Raw genomic sequence first — 21,088 nt, 5'->3', positions numbered from 1 at the left:
TCGAATGTAAGTTTCTCCTCTCACCTAGCTCCTATATTTGAGCTAGTGCTTGCAAGTGTCAGATCAAGTGATGGTGCACCTTCAAATAGGCTTGTCTCTTCTTCCTCCACTGGCACATTTTTGGCAGCTGAAATAAAAGAGAGGAACAGGGCTAACTTGTGGTATGAAGGTATAGCAGTGAGGAAAGTTGATGGTGCAAGCATCAGCAGCTGTGGGATGTGATAGATGTCAGAAGATACAAAGAGAATTAGGTAGGAAGAAACACTACATGATGTTTCATTGCTAGTCACCAGAGCCTCAACTCTGTCCCTGCCCATGATAGCCAGCATCTTTTCTTAACAGAGGAGAGGGTGGGTGGCAAGCTCTTCCTCCTCCATTGCCTGTCTGTGGTCTTGAGTTAAATGCAAGAAAGAAGGAAGTGTGCTTGCGAAAGTCTTGTGAGGTGTTTACAGAATGTGCCTGACATGGTAAATAGTTGATGGTCAGTGTATAAGATGTGAGGTGTGGGTAAGTGAGGATTGTAATAGTTTTGAATGTGTGAGTTTTTTAAAATTCACTTATTTATGGTATATGGGCACCACTAACAAGGTCAGCATTTGTTGCGTGTCCCTAACAGCCCTTGATAAGATGGTGATGAGTCAACATCTTGATCCATTACAGTTCACACAAAGTTACTTCCAAGGTGCTAGCATTTGTGTTAGTGCTTGACAGGCCATTTTGGAGGGCAGTCAAGAGTCAACCATATTGCTGGGGGTCTGGAGTCACGTAAAGGCCAGACTGGGGAAGCACCACAGATTTCCCTCCCTGAAGAACATTTCAGTTGGATTTTTACGAACCTTTTATTCCATAACATAACCACTATGCCACTGTAACCTATTAATTCTGTCAGTGAAGTGAGTTGAAGTGATTATAGGGGAATAAAGGAAAGTGGAATAGGTGAGTCTATGAGTCTTACAATCAATCAGGCTGTAAGCGATAGAGGTCTGAACAATGAGTAAGAAACAGTATTCTTACCTTGACAATGTTAGTGAAGTCATTGCAGCCATGAACTAAGTGCTAAGCTCCTGCCATTAACATACTCTGTGATCTCTTCCCATTGCTGGCATAGTGGATGCCTGGAGGATCTCCTGCCACCTCAGGAGAGGAGGATATACCACTTTTTGTCCGCTTTTTGCATCAGTGCCTCCATGGCTGCATGTGTGAACAATGGGGCCAGATTCTGCAATTCCAATGTGGGGCCCAAGTTGCTTTAAAAATGGCGGGCAGGTCCTGGATCTGGAATTCCTGCACCCATTTTCATTGGTGCAGGAAAGGGGATGGGTCTGGAGCTGACATGCAGTGCAAGGCATGTCAGGCAAGTCAGTAAGAGGACTGCTGAAGCAGTCACTTCACAATTTTCAGGGCATGGTGCACTTTCAGAAGGCTGCATACACCACACCAACTGCATTCGGGAACATTGTGGGAGGCTACTCAGAAGTGTGGGAAGATTCTGAAAAGTATGCCATAAGGATACTTTTACTGTAACCGAGCAGAAAAGCATCAGGGAAGGTCCTGATTTGCACAAGGGAGGCGTTAGGGGAGGAGGCAGGGGTGTGCACCCTGAAAAATAAGGTCCTGGGCACAAATTGCCACCAACGGGGCATCAATCAATTCAGCCAGGCTTAAAAAAGCTTTACCTCAAGCAATAAAGTTTGCCACTGGGTGCAACTCCTTCACACCTGCAGGTCATTCAGAAAGAGCAGCTGCGGCCTCGAGCATCATAATGAAGGGTCCCGAGGCAGAAAGAGACACAACCTCAGCACCAACAAGGGGAAAGAGCCAAGAATATCCTGAACACAGTGTGTACTGCAACAGGCTCACCTACCTGGAGATGTTTGAGTGATAGTGCAGGAGACTTAGGCTGACCAGGGAGATAATTACTGACCTCTGTGCCTTCCTTAATGATGAATTGGCCCATAGAACAGCTCATTGATAGGCCCTTCTGACAGCACTGAAGGTGACCATGTGCCTCACATTCTTTGCCTTGGGCTCATTTCAGGGCTCTGCTGCTGACCTCCATGGGATCTCTCTGTTGGCTGCTCACCATTGCATAGTTAACACACCATAGTGACCCACTAAGTGCCCAAGGTGATGTGGTGTCCTGCAATTGCGGACACTCCTACACAGGCTTTGCTGCCTCAGAGGGGCTTTATATGCGGCTGCGCTGCCTGCATCTTGGCAGGGGCAGCTGTCGTCAATGGGTCCAAGATCACAGGTGCTCCCTCTGTCACAGGGGCTAAGGATGCCAAGGATGGTGAAGTTACCTCATTCTAATGGTTACCTCAATCTTCCTCTTCTAGAACATCATCAGCCCTTGGTATGCCCGCCTGTCATCTGCTGCTCCAGTGCAGCTAGCATCCCCTCTAGCCATCTTTGAGACACCTGCAAGAATGTCTTATTCAGGATGCTCAGCTCCTTGCAGACTCCACAGAGTTCAGCGGTCAGGCTCTGAACTTATTGGTCCAGGCTATGGAGAGAGCCATGCATCCTGTGCAGGACATCAACATTGCTCCTGCATGCTGTCCAGGTGCTACCGCATGTGGCTCTTCATGAGGTTGGCCACATGGGTGGAACTCTTGAGTTTGAAGTTCCAAGACAGGATCAAGCTCATCTGCAGTGTGGGCTCCTCCTTTCGCAGCTCGTGAGCTCGCAACGTTTAAAGAAACCCTGACAGATGGCCACACATCTGCTCCAAGTAATGAGCCCCAATTTGCGACTCCTGCGGCCCTACCTCACTGCCCCAAGGAACATCCCTGCGACTGTCCTCCCCCTTTCGAGGGGGGACAATCCACAGATGCCTCTGACACCTCCTCCTTCGCACTACTGCTGTGCTCCTCACCCAGTGTCACCAACTCGAATATTGCACACCTATCCACCGAGATGCATGTATCTGCGCTGGTGCCTGGTGAGCTAATCTGGTGTGGCGATGCTTCTTCAGGTATGTTTCCCTCTTCCTGATGTCCAAGGTTCTCTGAGGCTCCAGGGGTTGGGAACACAATGCTGGGATGTGAGTGAGACACAAGAAAGGCTTATGAGAAGTAGACATCGAAACCCTCATCTTTCCTCATTGACAGGACATTCTACTGAATTCAGTGCTCAGCATCCTGTCAAATTGGGTTTTCCTCGCAGATTCAGTGCCACCCTTCCACTTTCCAAGCAATCATCCCAACCCACACCATTCCCTCACGATCCATCACCGTGACAGCCATTCTCATAAATGCCTCTTCCATGACCACACAGATCTGGAATGGGAGATTTGACATCACCAACACGCTCTCGTGATGTCCCCTGGCAATCTCCATTGCCATCTCCACAGTCTCTACTGATCTCAGTATTGGCATCCCAACCCTAGTCCTCTCTCTTTCATGGGCTTTGAGTGCTAGTTTCTCCTGCAAGGACAAGAGAAAGAGGAAGATGGAGTGGTGGACTGCTGCATGGTGAAGGAAAGCTCTTCCACCTGGTTTGAGACAGCATTTCTTCTTCAGTCGTCTTACCAAGCTGAAAGTCATACTCACCTTGCCATAACTCAGCACGTCACTGAACCTCTTCCAGTATTGCACCATGTTCAGCAGTGCTTCCTTGAAGTGCTCATCCCCTCTGGAATCTAAAGCTTTACCCTCTTGGTTAGCATCGGGTACAGCCTGAAGTCTGCCGAGTGGAGGATGTCCCTCCTGTCACTGACCATTTGCACCAGAATATCCAGGTCTTGGTCGCTGAAGCATGGAGCTAGTATGTCCCAGCTGTCCTGACTGTTTCCTGGCATTCTGGAATTGGAGTAGATGAAATTCATGAGTATGTGTGTTGGCCATGTATGTGGGCACAATGACATGATAGCAAGAGGATGGTATTGTATGGTCTGATATCTCAGCAATGTGTACAAGCTTGGTGTCCTCACTGTCACTGTGCGAGTGCCATCATGCATCTGTTGACACTGTGCAACATTGTAAGGTGCCAGAGCTCCATGAAGGACACTCATGCCTTGGGATCAACTAAGGCTAGGAGCAGCCAGGGGAATTCTCAATGTTTGCCCTCCTCTGTTGAGGTTGTAGGAAGAGGGCGAATGTGAGGGGTTGCAGAATTGAGGTTTGAGTGCGGGTGGCTGCCCCTGAACCTGGCGGTTGTGCACCCTTGGAGAGCTGTGCTTTGATCTGCTACATGTTCACTTGGCAGAATACAGCCACTTGCAGGGGGGAGCAGAGAAAAGTTGGACTAACAGACTCCTCAGAGCTGGGTCTTCTCAGGCAGCAGAGCAAGAAATCAATGGAACATACTATGGGTTGGGAGTTTAGTAAGGGTTCCTTCATGCTGGGCCAACTTTTACAGGGGTAACAAACTATTAGCCAGCAATGACATCAGCAATGACAGTAAGTACTCACAGGTTGAAGTTCAGCCAGCACTTCCAGCAATGATGAAAAGTTCAGTACAGACCTCCTGATTCTTTTTGCGGCACAAAAATGGCGATGCAGGCAGGCCTTTCATTGGTCTCGAAATGGGATGTGCCTGTCTATGCTCCAACACTTTTTCTTCCCCCGATTGCACCTCCGTGCTGGCATGGGAGACAGCAGACCCAACTCCAGCCCATTCCTGCCTGCCCCTGGCGAAAGTCACGCTGGCCAGCACTGCTGGGTAGGAGGCAGGAACATGATGTCAGGAAATTTCCTGACTCCCTATTTCCAATTCAAACATGAAAATCCAGCCCTTTTGTTCTTTCAGCACTTGGTCCAAACAAATTGCCGCTTACAAACATCTTTTCCTGGTATTTGTAGGAAGAAGGCACTTCCTCTTTATGCGATGCTGGCTGACCTAAAGCGGCATTGTAAACGTCCAACTTCCACCCTCCCTAACAGATATGCAGCTAATGAGTATTTTGAGTAGCGCTGGCTACATGCCTACATAATTAAATCATTAGGCAGCATGAATATTATGTGCTGCCTCAGTAAATAGGATCAAACTCATGTAATTCATGTCATTTCTCACTGGGAGCAACAGGATTTCTAAGCCCATAACGCTAATAAACATCTAATTAACTTTTCACCTATAATAATTAACAGCATTTACCTTTCTTCTTCAATCCTAGCCTTCAAGCTGTTTATTTTCTCAAAACAATCCCGCTCTTTTGAAAGTGAATTAATTATCTGTCCTTGCATCTCTGAAAGTACACTCTAATAAGAAAAGATATGAAGAATATCAACAAAGCTTAATTATAAACATTAGTAATAATGATGGAATTATTCAACCATTAAAATTAAAATAACAACTACACAGAATTCAGACTAAGGAGTAGTTTGAGAAGGTTGGGTCTTGGGATCTGTACTTAAGACTAAACTTTTATACTACATATTTATCCTTATAATTAAGTCCAAGATATCATAAAATATGAGGGAAGAAAATAAATGAAGAAATGGACAAAGAGGAGGGGGCCGCACAAACGGCCAGAGGTAGAAAGCCAAATGGTGCAAGAGGGGATGTATAACCGGAGGAAGCTGCAGAGATAGGATAGGGTGAGGCTATCAAGAAATTTAAGACGAGAACAAGGATTGTTAATTTACAGTGTTGGGGAAACAAGAAGTCAGTGTGAATCAGTGAGGACAACAGTTATTAGTATTTAGAACCACAGAGAGTGATTGAAGGGTACAGGGCAGATGCATATGAGAGAGATGTGAATAGAAGGTTACGATGATAAGTTTAGTTGAGGAGAAATGAGAGGAGGCTCAACTGGAACAATACTGCCGGCATGGACTGTTGGGTCAAATGACCAGTTTCTGTATTGTATATCCCATGAATGTAAACTTAATGTATGTTTTGTATGTAAACTTATGTATGTTATGGCCAGTAGGTTCAAACAAGCTATGAGTTTACAGAGAATGAAGAATGGAGAAAGTGGCACAAAGGCAATTGAAGAAATTGAGTCTAGAAATGACAAAAGCATGGATAAGCGATTCAGCACCAGTGGAAGTGAAATGAGGATGTTATGAAGTGTAAGTTAGTGCACGTGGTGATCGATAAAATGTGGTGTTTAACATTTAACTCTTCATTGAATAATGTTTCGTATGTACTAGCTCAGCCAGAGCAGGTGGGTGGGAAATAAAATTTTAGATTGGGAAACAAAGATGATAGCTTCAGCCTACCTGTTGTTGTTAGGAGGAAATTTTAACTTCTCCATGATTGAGGCATGATTTTTAGGTTGGCACGTAAGTTTGATCGTTGGGCCGGGGAACGGACTGCCGCCCGCAATCGGCCCCCGGCCGCGATTTCATGCTGGCTGGCCAACGCTTTCGGGGTGGGGCCTGGCGATGACGTAAGCACGGGTGCAGGGGAGCGCAGAATGAAAGCTCCCTGAAGGCAGAGAGCTGCCTCAGGGAGCTGAAGAATTTAAAAGCAATAAATAAAGATTTTAAAATCCAGAAAATAATGTCCACACATCAGAATAAGTCACCTGAACATATACATGATGAAAATTCTGTCCATACATTTTGTTTTATTTAATAATGGAAATCTCATCCTGCCCTTGGATGACGCTTCATTAAAAATGGCAGATTCGCCCGTCCACCAACCGTAAGGTTGGACCACAAAAAATCGGGGACAATTGGAACTTTAATGGGCTTGGTTGCCCCCTTAATTGTCGGCGGGTGCGCTTCGGACTTTCACGCGCCTTATGGATTTGGTCAGCCCAGCAAATACCACCTGATGTATCATAACATGATATAGTGTCAATCATAACTCAGTGCTAGCAATCCAAGAACAGAAGAAACACCCTCTTGAAAGTGATTAGGAAATACTTCAATTCTCTGATAACCCCTGTTAGGAATGGATAATGGTAAGAAAACCTACGTGGACATCAATTAAGAGTATCAGCTGAAAAAATGGCAGATATAAGTGGAGCAAAACTCAAAGAAATGAATGTATTAATACAAGAAATGAACATACAGCTACAAAAAATGAACATAGGAAATGAACATACAAATACAAGAAATGAATATAAGAAATTATCATACAAATACAAAGATAAATGTAAGAAATAAACACAGAAACAAAAGGGGGGAAGATACCCCCTTGCTGCCCAAATACCTTTCCCTCTGCGGGTCATCCTCACTGTTCCCATCCCTGTAATGGCCGCGTTCAATCCTGCCCTCCGGTAATGCCTGCTCCTGCCCTCCCCAGTACTCTATACCTCCCTCTCTCCCCATTATGGCTGTTTCCACCTGACCTGGTACTCGCCTCACCCTCCGTGGTACTCAATGCTGCCCTCCTGCTGTGTCCTAACCTCCTCCTAATCACCAAATCCCTTCAAGAGGGTGTTTCTTCTGCTCTTGGATTGCTGTCCTTCCGGCCACACATCCTCCTTGGTAAGAATGAGCAGCTCATGAGAGGTGTGGTTGGAAGAGCGACAAGCAGCCCTTCTGATCGCATCTCTCATGAGCCCTACAAGAGATTTAGCAAATGGGAGATCAGGAAGAAGCAGGAGGGAGCTGTCGAGTGCCGGGGCGGGTGGGGGTGGCCATAATGGGGAGCGGGAGGGTGATGAGTACCGGGTGGGAGACCATGAGGGCAACCTCAAAGTGGCCAGAAGGCATTGAAGTCAGCAATATGACCTGAAGAGCGGGAGAGAGAAGGCAGCTGGAGGAGGTCCCTCCCACTACCCCCAAATGGCCAGCTTCAGAAAAAATCGCTTGCTGATTAGCTACAGTGTATGTCAATTAGCTGCATGTTTGCTGCCCACCCCCGCCTCGCATTACATACCCAGACCCTGCAGAACGTCTTGGTGAAGGAGGGAAAAATTGTTTCTTTTATTTTTCTCTGTGAGGATGGAGCAAGGAAAGAATTTTATTTGACAACTTTCCTGGAGATAGGAACTGTTTTAATATTACTTCTTTAAAGACTCACATAACAACTGTGCTCTTTTTTCACAGATAGACCCCCCTTTTCACTTAATTCTTCAATTCAACAGCTCATGTGATAGTGTCACATGAGGGGACATGCTTTAAAATTGTTAAAAACCTTTACTTAAAACTTTAGCACCTACGTTCCTATATAGGTACACCCACAGCACTGTTAGGAAAGGAGTTCCAGTTTTTTGACCCAGTGACAGTGAAGGAACGGCGATATAGTTCCAACTCAGAATGGTGTGTGGTTTGGAGGGGAATTTGCATGTGCTGGTGTTCCCGTACATCTGTTGTCCTGGTCCTTCTAGGTGGCAGAGGCCGCGGATTTGTAAGATGTTGTCAAGGGCTTGACGAGTTGCTGCAGTACATCTTTTATACAGTACACACTGCTGCCACTGGTGTATCAGTGGTGAAGGGAGTGAAAGCTGAAGGAGGTGGATGGAATGCCAATCAAATGGCTGCTTTGTCCTGGATGGTGTTGAGCTTCTTGAGTAATGTAAGAGCTGCACTCATCCAGGCAAGTGGAGAATATTCCATCACACTCCTGACTTATGCCTTGTAGATGGCAGCAGGCTTTAAGTCAGGAGGTGAGTAACTCGCTGGAAAATTCCCAGCCTCTGACTTGCTCTTGTGGCCACAGTATTTATATGGCTAGTCTAGTTCAGTTTCTGGTTGATTGTAACGCCCAGGATGTTAATAGTGGGGGATTCAGTGATGGTAATGTCATTCAATGTCAAGTGGAGATGGTTCGATTCTCTTGTTGGATATGTTCATTGCCTGGCACTTGTGTTCTGTGAATGTTACTACAAGATTCAAGGCTCCCTCAACTCTTCTATCCCAACCCCCAGCTCCTCACATGGTTGTTGGGAAACAGGGAATACTCTCTGCAGAGGAGGCTTCAAACCCCTCTGAAGGATCCTCAGACAGAGCTCCAGCGCAGATACAATGAGGGCCACCTCTACACAAGAAGAATCACTGAGCAGGTCATAAACCTGCTAAAAATGCAATTCTAAAGCTTTGATTACTCTAGAGGGGCACTCCAATACTCGCCTGCTAAGACACCCTGGATGGTCAAATGTGTACTGTTTGCTGCACAACATGGCGTAACAGAGGGGAGTGGCACTAAAGGAACAAGAGAGTGAAGGGGGCCCCATTTCCTTGGAGGAGGAAGAAGAGAAGGAAGAAGAAGCTAAGGCAGAGGGTGAAGAGGTCAGGGGAGTCTGGGGCCACGGACGATGAACCGCAGGGTGGAAGACAGAGACAAGCTACAGAACGGGCTCGAAGGCGTGCTGAGGAGTCAATGCACGCCATTATAGTCACAAAGGACCTCCCAATTTAATAGCAGTTCAGGTGAGGGACTCCTGAGGAGACGGTGACAGAACACATGCCTGGCACTGGCCGAAGCCCAAGCTGTTACGGGGACGGCAATCAAGCCAACATTCTTCCAAAGACAGTCAGCACATTTAAAAGGTCTACTGGCTGCAGTCTCCGTGGGCCTTGGTGAGTACTTGATGACCTCTCTACATATACTGGTTAACAGTTAATGTAAATAGCATGCATATCATTGCATAAAACATTTTGTTTAAATTTACAAATGCTCCCAAAAGTTTTCTTCTATACCTATGTGTTCTACACACCCCAGTGTCTAAATCAGTAAATGGGACAATATGGTGTCCTCCGCACCTGGACACTCCTATGCAGCTTTCCCCTTGTTGCCTCAGGGGAGGTGGAGGTAGCCTGCTCATGTCTTTGGCTTATACGGCTGTGAGGACTGTGGTGGTCGGTCTTGTCATGCAGGCACCCGTGGGGGTCCTTCCTGTGACAACACTGCCTGCATCTCTACAAGGACAGCCATCATCGATTCATCCCATCTCACAGGTGTGACCGCTGACAGAGGGGCTGAGGAAGCCAAGGATGATGAGATTCCTTTAGTGCACAGAAGCTTGGCCCTCCTCCGTGGTCTCAGCCCCTTGTGTGGTCTCCCGCTGGCTTGAAGGGGTATGCTGCTAGGTTACAGCTGGTATCTTCCAACCACCATTGAGTCCCTGCGAGATTATCCTGTTCAGGACCCCTAGCTCTGTTCTCACTCCAAGTACAGAGCCATGCACCCTATGTAGAAGTTCTCATTGCTCTTGTATGCACTCCAGATGCTACCGCATGTGGTTCTCCATGAAGTTGGCCACACTATCATGGGTGGAGCTCATGTGCTCGAGAGCCCAACACATGGTCGAGCTCATCACCTCCATCCAAAAAGCATAAGTTCTCAATGGTTCAGGAAACTCTGCCAAATCACCACATATCTGCTGCAGTTCAAATACTGAGCCTCAGACTGAGACTACCGAGGCCCTACCTCATTGCCCCGCAAAGCATCACACCCAATGCTCACAAATCTAATTCCGTGCATGTAACCATTGATATGCAAGTATCTGTGCTGATGCTTGGAGAGCTCTTCTGGTTTGACGGTGCTTCCTCAGGCATGGGTCCCTTTTGCTCAGCAACATGTGGTGGGATCACACCCCTGGGCTCTGTGAGAAGAACAAGAGAAACTTATGTGAGGAAATCATGGAGAAACTTCTCATTTCTCATTGACATTTCTCAACACTGCATCCAGTGCTCTGCTTGTTGTCAGTCTAGGTTTCCCTAGCATCATTCATTTACGATAAAAGCAAAATACTGCGGATGCTGGAAATCTGAAACAAAAACAAAAAATGCTGGAAAAACTCAGCAGGTCTGATAGCATCTGTGAAGAGAAAGACAGAGTTAATGTTTTGAGTCCGTATGACTTGGAGAAGGCCAATTCAGGCATCAGGGATGGAGGCAGCAGCCCCAGCATGAGGCGGTAGCGCTTATTTGGCAGCCTACCTGAAGGAGTGTTGGGTCAAGGCATCCCTGGTGCCCTGCCTCCCTGGAGGTTACAGAGGTCTGCCTCCACGCCCTCAGCGTTCTCCTCTTCTGACTCACAACTGGATTCACCATCTGTGGCCTGTGTAGCTATGTCAACATCCTCTTCATCCAGTGGGTCCCCCCTTGCAAGTGCCAGATTGTGGACAGCATAGCATGCAACCACTATCAGTGACACCCACTCTTGGGGGTATTGTAGTGCTCCCCCTGAACGGTCCAGGCATTGGAAGCGAGTCTTCAGAAGGCTTATGGTCCTCTCTATCACCACCCTTGTGGAGGCATGGCTCCTGTCATACCGTTGCTTTGCCTCTGTTCTTGCATGGCAGAGAGTGTCATGAGCCACCTTTTCAAGGGATAGCCCTCGTCACCCAACAGCCATCCAGTTGGGCTGGAGCACTGAAAAGCCTCGGCACCTAGGAGTGTCTCAGGATGTATACGTCATGGGAGCTGCCAGGGTACCTTGCACAGACTTACAGAATATGCATCCTATTGTCACACACTCTCTGGACGTTCATGGAGTGTAATCCCTTCCTGTTAATAAAGGGACCTAGCTAACCCGCTGGCGCCTTGATGGCCACATGTATGCAGTCGATTGCACCCTGGATGCGAGGAAACTCAGCAATCCAGAGTGCAATTGCCTCTGGCTTGCTCAGCCTGGCTGGCCTCATCAGTACGGAAATGAATGGAAGTCAATACCCATCTGAACAGAGCTTCTGTCATCAGCTTGACGCAACTATGGACAGCTGACTGGGAGACTCAACAGAGATCCCCCACTGACCCCTGGAAAGAGCCGGAGCCACAGAAGTTGAGAGCCACTGTGACCTTCAGAGCCACTGCCATGGGGTGTTCACCCACACAGTTGGAGGTGATCTCAGGCACAATCATCTGACAGATGGAGGTCACTGTCTCCCTTGAGAGGTGGAGACTCCTTCGGCATTGCATCTCGGACATATTGAGGTAGCTGCATCGCCGCCTGTAAACCCTGGCAGCAGGATAGCGATGTTTTCTCCGGCCCCTTCTGCCTTGGACTGCCAGCTGGCCCTGTGTCCCCAGTGCCTGCACCTCTCCTCCCACAGGTCGTTTCCCTGGAAGCTGCATACAAGCACTTGGTCTCCTCTCCCTTCTCTCCCACTCTTCCTCCTCAGAGGAGGTGCCACCAGCGGAGACCATAATTCCCATTACTAGGGTAACAGAAGGCTGTCTGATACCTGAAAGGGTCCACATGGTCTGAATTCTCCAGGGTCCTAGGAGACACCAAGGAGTCCTTAAATGAAGCCTGGAAATCCTAACAATGAAGCCCTGAACAGAGAAGCTGCCATATACCAATAAGTCACCAGCAGCAAACTATCTACCAAACTCCTCACTACTCACACTGGCAATGCTGCTGACCCTTTTTATCCCACCCATGGATGAGGTTTTTGAAATTGAGCGCAAAATTGCACGACAACGAAAAATTGGCATCAATTAACTTTTTAATGGCCTTAACTGGCATCTTAATTAATGGCGGGCACGGGTCCGGCACCCGTGTGCACCCGCCAAGCAAAATATCGTGCGAGTACGCAATGACGTCGTTGATTGGTGAGAGTGCAGGTACTTGCAGAGGAGAGCAAGAAAAGGCTGGTTTATCAGAGAGCTCAGAACCAGCTGTTCACAGGCAGCAGATGATTGCAGCTGTGGATCCTGCAACGGGCTGTGAGCTCACTCAGGGACTGTTCATACAGGGCCAAGTTTCACAGGGCAACACAGTGTTAGCCATCAACTAAATCAACAGTGGCAGTTAGTACTCACAGGTCAAAGTTCAGCCACCTGTTCCAGTGTCTCCTATCACTTCCAGCACAAATTTGCTTGTAGAATAGCTGTTTAATGATGGTGCCACAGGTTGGCCTTTCATCAAGCCCAGGACAAGATGCATCTACCTCAACAATTTGACACAATTTCCAGTCCCATTTCCTCCCCTGCCCTGCTTCAAAACGTGGCGGCCCTGATTCCATCACAGCCCTGACTCCATGGGATAAAAACACAGTGAACATGAAGGAACAATCAGGCGGTCAGATCAAAACATCAGGAACTGGCCCAATTTTTATTATATTTGGGAAACTACAGTACCTCCAGCTATGATAGGTGTTAATATTGGAATCATGCTGCAATGGGGTGAATCTTTTACATACACCAGGTGGGGCCTTGGTTCAATGTCTCATCGGAAAGACAGTACCTGCAACAATGCAGAATCCCCTCACTATTGCACTGAAGTGTCAGATTAGATTCTATGCATATGTCTCTGGAATGGGACTTGAACCTACAACCTTCTGACTCATAGGCAAGTATGTTATCCATTGAGCCACAACAAGACGCTCAAATGGGGTGCGTGCTTTAAGTTTCTAATTAACAGCAGCTGTCACCAATTGGGGAAAGATTAGGGATTTATTGCAAGTGTATAAAAAACAATTCTCACTGGTTGTGGGGAACAATAGGAATCTATGCCTTTACATTGTAGTCTTGGGAATAAACCTGGGTTAAGGAAAAGACTTGTTCCAGATTCATCCTTTCCTCAATGTATGGACAATGAATTTAACATGGTAGCAGAGAATAAATATTCAGCTCTGGTGATTGGGTGTTGAATAAGAAGTTCATTTATCTCTATTTTTAAAGAAAAAAAGAAATATACTACCCTTGGCAACCTCAGGTACAGAATAACTGAGACCTATGCAAAGTCTCAAGCTTTGATTATCCACTGTTTTATTTCAGAGTCTGAACCATATAAACAATGGAAAAATGTGGAAATGTGGACATATGTAACCTCGTTATCCCGGAGGAAGCAGAGTATAGCTTTGGCTTTGTCATTACCAGAAAAAGAACCATTCGCAATAAAGTATTTTTGGAACTGGATGTGGCTGACTTGAACATTGAAGAGGGATTAATCCTTTTATTACAATTTTTGGCTAAGTTTTTCAAGAAAGATGATTTGTTGGAAGTGTATGAAGTGTGGTCAACTTTTGATAAATTTAAGAAGACAGACAATCCGTCAATGGAAGAGTGCATTGTGGACTTTAATAGGTGGTATAAGAGATTAGCAAAGTTTGACCTTGAAATCTTGGAATCTGTGCTTGCATTCAAATTACTGGATTATGCACGGATTTCACATGTAGATAAACTTTTGGTATTGATGGAGGTTCAGTTCCATGGAAAAGACTCCCTCATAGACCAACTGGCTACTGCCTGAAAAAAAATGTTTGGAAAAGCTGTCCTTTCCAGCTTGTTTCCAATCAAATACAGGAAACTCTGCAGTGATGAAAAGAATAGAGGACTCCACGGTTGCTGAATTTTGCGATCACCCAAATACTAGATGCAGGTGTCATTACAAAGACTGGGTTGGTGGTGGGCAGTCTGAAGATGGTTGCACTTCTAGCCCATTTGAGAATCAAAACAAAAAACAGGCCTGAGATGGTGACCATAGGCACTTGAACTGTAGAAATGTACCGGAAATGATTAATAGGTGTTATTGTTGTGATTCCAAGTATCATTATGCAATGAATTGCCTGAAGTGAAAAAATTGTATCTTTGAGGTAAAGCATGAAACGGACAATTCCACTGCTAAGAATGATGATGGTGACTGACCTGAAGGAATTGTATTAGTAAATGGGAGTTTGAGACTGGTGATGAGCATTTAGGTCAACTGTGCAGTGTTGGATAGCGTTTGCACTTGCAATTGGTGGCAGCTGCTGTTAATTAGAAACTTAAAGCACGCACCCCATTTGAGCATCTTGTTGTGGCTCAATGGATAATATACTTGCCTATGAGTCAGAAGGTTGTAGGTTCAAGTCCCATTCCAGAGACATATGTACAGAATCTAATCTGACACTTCAGTGCAATAATGAGGGGATTCTGCATTGTTGCAGGTACTGTCTTTCCAATGAGACATTGAACCAAGGCCCCACCTGGTGTATGTAAAAGATTCACCCCATTGCAGCATGATTCCAATATTAACACCTATCATAGCTGGAGGTACTGTAGTTTCCCAAATATAATACAAATTGGGCCAGTTCCTGATGTTTTGATCTGCAAACAGTGATTGGCTCAATTGCTATTTGGATTCTCTTGACCAGGAAGATTGGCATAAGGTTAAAGAGTATGAACGCTCTGCTTAATTTAGGTTTGGGGACGACAACATGCTGCCATCTTCCAAAAAAGAAGTCCTCCCATACACGATCTAATTAGTACTGATGTGGTCTCCAATGAGAGACTTTTATTGTTGAGCAAATCCTCAATGATAAAAGCACCAGATGAAACTAGATATGGAGCATGTCAAAGCACTTGTGTTCGGGAAAGCCGTGGATTTACAGTTCACTCAATCAGGGCATTGCTGCATATCACTGAGAAATTGCTCGTCAAGGAGTTTCAGGCAGTGTTGCTGACATCAGGAGATAAGAAACAAAAATAAAAATAGCTGGAAAAACTCAGCATATGAAGAGTCATATAGACTCGAAACGTTAACTGTATTCCTCTCCACAGATGCTGTCAGACCTGCTGAATTTTTCCAGCTATTTTTGTTCTTGTTTCAGATTTCCAGCATCCGCAGTATTTTGCTTTTATCTCAGGGGATAAGAGTTTGGTTGGCAAGAAAATAATTATTTGGAAGTTAGATAGACAATTCGCACATCCTTCAACACAGAAATTAAAAGCTCTGCCGCAGGATGCTGGAGTGGTAGAAAAGAAAAACAAAACTCTTATTGAGCCAGTTACAAATCATTGTGACATTTGTGTCAAATACCAGAGGACATCAACGCGTCTTGTTATGTCTCCCACTGGCCAGGGGATTTAATGGCGAAGTGGCAACGACCTAGAAGTATGGGACAAGAATTGAGGGGTTTTTTTTTGTTACACTTTGTGGTTATGGCAACTAGATATAGCCGACCTACAGTGATAAATGGCAAGAACAAACAGGCCATTGTAGACAAGGTCATGAAAAAATGGGTTGGTATTGGATAATGGAGAATTTGCAAATGATGAATTCTGGGATGTGTGGGAATTTGAATATTATAATCATGAATACTGCAGCTGAGAACCGTTTAGCAATGGTTTATGTGAGGGGGATCATGCAATAATTGACCAAATGTTGTGTAAGATACTGGCTGACCAACTGGGTTACTGACATGGGCAGTACATGCTAAAAATCCTTTCCAAATGATTGGGAGCGTATAGCCTGTATTGATTTTGGTGTATGGAAGGAATCCTAAGTTGCTTTCAGATGCTCCCCCTGCTCTAGAAGGGACAACCATGAGTTCTATTTTCTCTGTCCACTTGAATGCCTTACATGCAGGCAGGAAAACTTTTATCAAAGTTGAAGTTTTGGAAAGAATCAGGAGAGCATTGCAACATCACAAAAGATTGTCAGGGTACACTTTACTTCAGGTGATCTGGTTTATTACAAGAGAGAGAGAGGCAAAGGAAATGGAAAGGCCCAAGGGAAGTTATAGAACTTGAGAGGAAAACTGATTGTACAACGTGGGAATTAAACAATAAAAGCCCATTCCTCACGGGTCATCAGGATGAATTGTGAATTTGCAGATACTGACAATGTGATAGAAGGTGACAAAGCACCATATGCATTGCATACTGATATATTTTGCAGGGCAGAGCCATAGGGACAAGATATGATAGGTCAGTGGTTAGATATTGGTAGAAAATCCGATTGAGCAGCTGGTCTCTTGACAAAATAGCCCTTGCCTATTCATCACAAAGCGGGTTCCTGGGTATCGTACCAACCCAGAAGGATTGGATAACTGGAGGGATGCAATAATAGTGCGACGGGTAAGAAAATCTACTGGAAAATATAAGAACTGGTTGCATGTCAAGGATGATGGACAAGCAGTGAAGGCCATGGACTGGGAGGACAGAACACGAGAATAGAAAATAAGGAAGCGTAGCTCAAGTTACAATAATAGATCGGGTGATGAATCCCAGATGAGGAAGCGTTCGCGTACGGTGGATAGAGATCAAATAGGGTATACCGGGGACCTAACAGTAGCAGCCCGGAAAGATTTCAACAGGCAAGGAGTGCCTCAGTTTCATACCCTTACGCCCTCACCTCAATGAATTTCGGGCTCAGCATGATGCTGAACTCTTCTTCCACCTCCTTCGTCTCCGTGCTCACTTCTTTGGGCAGGAGTCCTCTCCCCGTTCAACAGATCCTTTTACCCACCTCCAATATTCTCCCTCCACCTGGACCCCTCCCTATGGATTCTTACCTGCTCTTGATCTTTTCATTGAGAACTGTCGGCGTGACATCAGTTGTCTTAATTTCTCTGCTCCTCTCACCCACTCTGATCTGTCTCCTTCTGAACTTGCCGCACTCCGTTCTCTTAGGTCCAACCCTGACTTCGTCATCAAACCTGCTGACAAGGGTGGTGCTGTTGTTGTCTGGCGCACTGACCTCTACCTCACAGAGGCTGAGCGTCAACTCGCAGACACTTCCTCCTACCTCCCCCGGACCATGACCCCACCACTGAACATCAAGCCATTGTTTCCAGGACTGTCACTGACCTCATCTCCTCTGGAAATCTTCTCTCCACAGCTTCCAGCCTCATAGTCTCCCAACCTCGGACGGCCCACTTCCACCTCCTACCCAAAATCCATAGACTGTCCCAGCAGACCGATCATGTCAGCCTGTTCCTGCCCCACGGAACACGTTTCTTGCTATCTTGACTCCATTCTCTCTCTCCTTGTCCAGTCTCTTCCTACCTACATCCGCGATTCCTCTGATGCCCGACAACATATCCACAATTTCCAGTTCCCTGGCCCCAACCGCCTCCTCTTCACCAGGGACGTCCAGTCCCTCTACACCTCCATCCCCCACTGGGATGGTCTGAGGGCTCGCCGCTTCTTCCTCGAACAGAGGCCCGAACAATCCCCATCCACCACCACTCTCCGCCATCTGGCTGAACTTGTTCTCTCACTGAACAATTTCTCCATAAACTTGTCTCACTTCCTCCAAATAAAAGGTGTGGCTATGGGTACCCGCATGGACCCCAGTTATGCCTGTCTCTTTATGGGGTATGTGGAACATTCCTTGTTCCAGTCCTACTCAGGCCCCTTCCCACTACTCTTTCTCCGGTACATCGATGACTGCTTCATGCTCTCGTCTGGACCTGGAAAAATTTATTAATTTTGCTTCCAATTTCCACCCCTCCATCATTTTCACATGGTCCATCTCTGACACTTCTCTTCCCTTCCTTGACCTCTCTGTCTCAATTTCTGGTGATAGACTGTCCACCAATATCCATTACAAGCCTACCGACTCCCACAGCTACATCGACTACAGATCCTCACACTCTGCTTCCTGTAAGGACTCCATCCCATTCTCTCAGTTCCTTCACCTCCGTCGCATCTGTTCTGATGATGCCACTTTCAAAAACAGTTCCTCTGACATGTCTTCCTTATTCCTTAACCGAGGTTTTCCACCCACAGTGGTCGACAGGGCCCTCAACCGTGTCGGGCCCATCTCCCGCGCATCCGCCCTCACACCTTCCTCTCCCTCCCAGAACCATGATAGGGTCCCCCTTGTCCTCACATCACCCCACCAGCCTCCACATTCAAAGGATCATCCTCCGCCATTTCCGCCAACTCCAGCATGATGCCACCACCACCACACATCTTCCATTCACCCCCCATGGCGGCATTCCGTAGGGACCGTTCCCTCCGAGATACCCTGGTCCACTCCTCCATCACCCCCTACACCTCAACCCCCTCCCACAGCACCTTCCCATGCAACTGCAGAAGGTGCAACACCTGCCCCTTTATTTCACCCCTCATCACCATCCAAGGGCCCAAACACTCCTTTCAAAAGAAGCAGCACTTCACTTGCACTTCCCTCAATTTAGACTACTGCATTCGCTGCTCCCAATGCAGTCTCCTCTACATTGGAGAGACCAAACGCCGACTGGGTGACCGCTTTGCAGAACATCTTCGGTCTGTCCGCAAGCATGACCTCCCTATTGCTTGCCATTTCAACACACCACCCTGCTCTCATACCCACCTGTCCATCCTTGGCTTGCTGCAATGTTCCAGTGAAGCTCAACGCAAACTGGAGGAACAGCGCCTTAGCTTCCGATTAGGCACTTTACAGCCTTCCGGACTTAACATGAGTGCAACAACTTCAGATCATGAACTCTCTCCTCCATTCCCACCCCCTTTCTAATCCCCCTTTTTCCAATAATTTATAACTTTTTAAATCTATATATATTTTTATATATTTTTCTTTTCCCACCTAATTCTATTATTTTTAAATTTATTTCCACCCATTGTTTTATCTCCACTTTTTAGCCTATTTCGATCCCTTCTCCCCACCCCACCCCCACTAGGGCTATCTGTCACCTGCTCGTCCTGCTTTCTACCCTTAAATGTCACCATTAGCACATTCCTTAGCTAATATCACCACCGTCAACACCCCTATGTCCTTTTGTCTATGACATCTTTGGCAATCTCTTCTTTGCCTCCACCTATCACTGGCCCTCTATCGAGCTCTACCTGTCCCACCCCCCACCCCCTCTTCAACCAGCTTATATTTCACCTCATTTCTATTTTTCCTTAGTTCTGATGAAGAGTCATACGGACTCAAAACGCGAGCTGTATTCCTCTACGCAGATGCTGTTAGACCTGCTGAGTTTTTCCAGCTATTTTTGTTTTTTTTTCAGATTTCCAGCATCCGCAGTATTTTGCTTTTGTTTACGTGGTGCTTGCAGTTTGATTGGATGTCATAGTAGAATGTAAAATACTGAATCATCACGACAAAATAGTGGAAACAGAAGTCCTCGTGACCAAGAGGTTTTTGTAATGGTCAACAAATTGGGGGATAAAGCTATATGGAAGGCTAAACAGAAGGAGTTGGATAGTTGCTGTGTTTTCAGAGGTCCGAAATAGGGGTCAGCCAGCATTATCACATAGGTGGGTCTGCACAGAAAAAGTCTTACTGGTGGAACCTATAAGATCAAGGTTAGATTAGTTGTCCAGGTTTTTGAAGAATACTTAGTAGATAAAGAGGTCAGAGGGGACTCTCCCACTGCGGGGAAGGTAAATTTGATTTTTTCTTGACTGTTTTGGTGATGTTTTCTTGGGAAATGTAAGTCAATAGATATAAAAGCTATATTTCTGCAGGCTATTATATCCAGAGGGAAGTGTTTCTCAAAACTCCTAAAGAGGTGCCAGAGGTAGAAGGAAAACTTTGGAAGTTGAATAAGTGCATCTATGGTTTGAACAATGCTTCCAGAGTATAGTACTTTTCAGTTCAATCGGTGATGCTAAAGTTGAGTTGTCTCCAACTGAAGGCCGGTCCTGCCATAATATAAAAGCAAACTACTGCAGCTGCTGGAAATCTGAAACATAACAGAAAATGCTGGAAAAACTCAGCAGGTCAAACAGCATCTGTGGAGAGAAAGATAGAGTTAACGTTTCGAGTCCGTATGACTCTTCATGACTCGCCATGTTTTATTGGTACCATGGTGCAAAACGTTCAGGCATTTTCATGATGCATATTGACGACTTCCTATGTGTTTAAACTCACGAGTACCACCCTAATGTTATTGACAGGATTAGAACAGACTTTAAGGTTCAGAGTCAGGCTTTTGGGACCTTTAACCGCATTGGATCAGAAATAAAGCAGTAAGGCCTGAATTTGTCAGATGGCGGGATCTCACTTCCCACCATCCTAAGAGTCGGTGGGGAACATATCCCCACTGACTCAGAGTGCCCCACAGCCATTTCATTCACAAATGATAGTTAAGTGGCTGCAGGCAGGACTCCTGCCCCTCACGTGGGAGGAAGTCCTGCCTTAGAGAGCTGCCAGCAACTCAGTCCCTGCAATGGCAACACTACAGCAGACTGAAGAAGAAGTGCCGGAGGATGTCAAAGCTTAAGTCCAGGTACCGGAGGCCAAGGTAAGTTCAAGGGATCCCAGGGTGGGGAGGGTAGGGAAGGCCTGTGGGGGCACGAACCGGGCGATCAGGGTCCTTGGGGGGAGGCTGGGGGCAGGGTTGGGGTGGGAGGGAGGTCTGGAGGCCGCCAGGCCTTAAGTGGAGGTGGGCGCCCGATTGCAGAAGGGGGCTTCTGATGGAGGAGACCATCCCGCCCGAGATGTAACTCTGTTCTTTTTTGGGTTTCCTCTATGGAAGTTCAATCCTCCTGCCAGCCTAAAAATTGAACCAGGGAAGGAAATGCCTCTAGAGCCTCAAATGGAGCAAGGGCGGGCATCCCGCCCAAGGCCTTGCCCGCCC

The 21,088-nt window shown here is 46.4% G+C and overlaps 1 protein-coding gene across 1 annotated transcript in view; it reads right to left on the bottom strand.

The window, feature by feature from the left end:
- Nucleotides 1-21,088, bottom strand: part of sycp1 (synaptonemal complex protein 1) — a 270,092-nt gene that overhangs the window by 77,640 nt on the left and 171,364 nt on the right. The window contains exon 13 of the mRNA XM_078546139.1: nt 5,098-5,201. Within this exon, the coding sequence (XP_078402265.1) occupies nt 5,098-5,201 (104 nt within the window). The remainder of the gene's footprint in view (nt 1-5,097; nt 5,202-21,088) is intronic.

Source organism: Cetorhinus maximus, chromosome 8, assembly GCF_964194155.1.
Source record: "Cetorhinus maximus chromosome 8, sCetMax3.hap1.1, whole genome shotgun sequence".
Classification (NCBI taxonomy): domain Eukaryota; kingdom Metazoa; phylum Chordata; class Chondrichthyes; order Lamniformes; family Cetorhinidae; genus Cetorhinus; species Cetorhinus maximus.
Note: the sequence above shows the minus strand (reverse complement) of the source record. Positions and strands in the feature narration are given on the sequence as shown.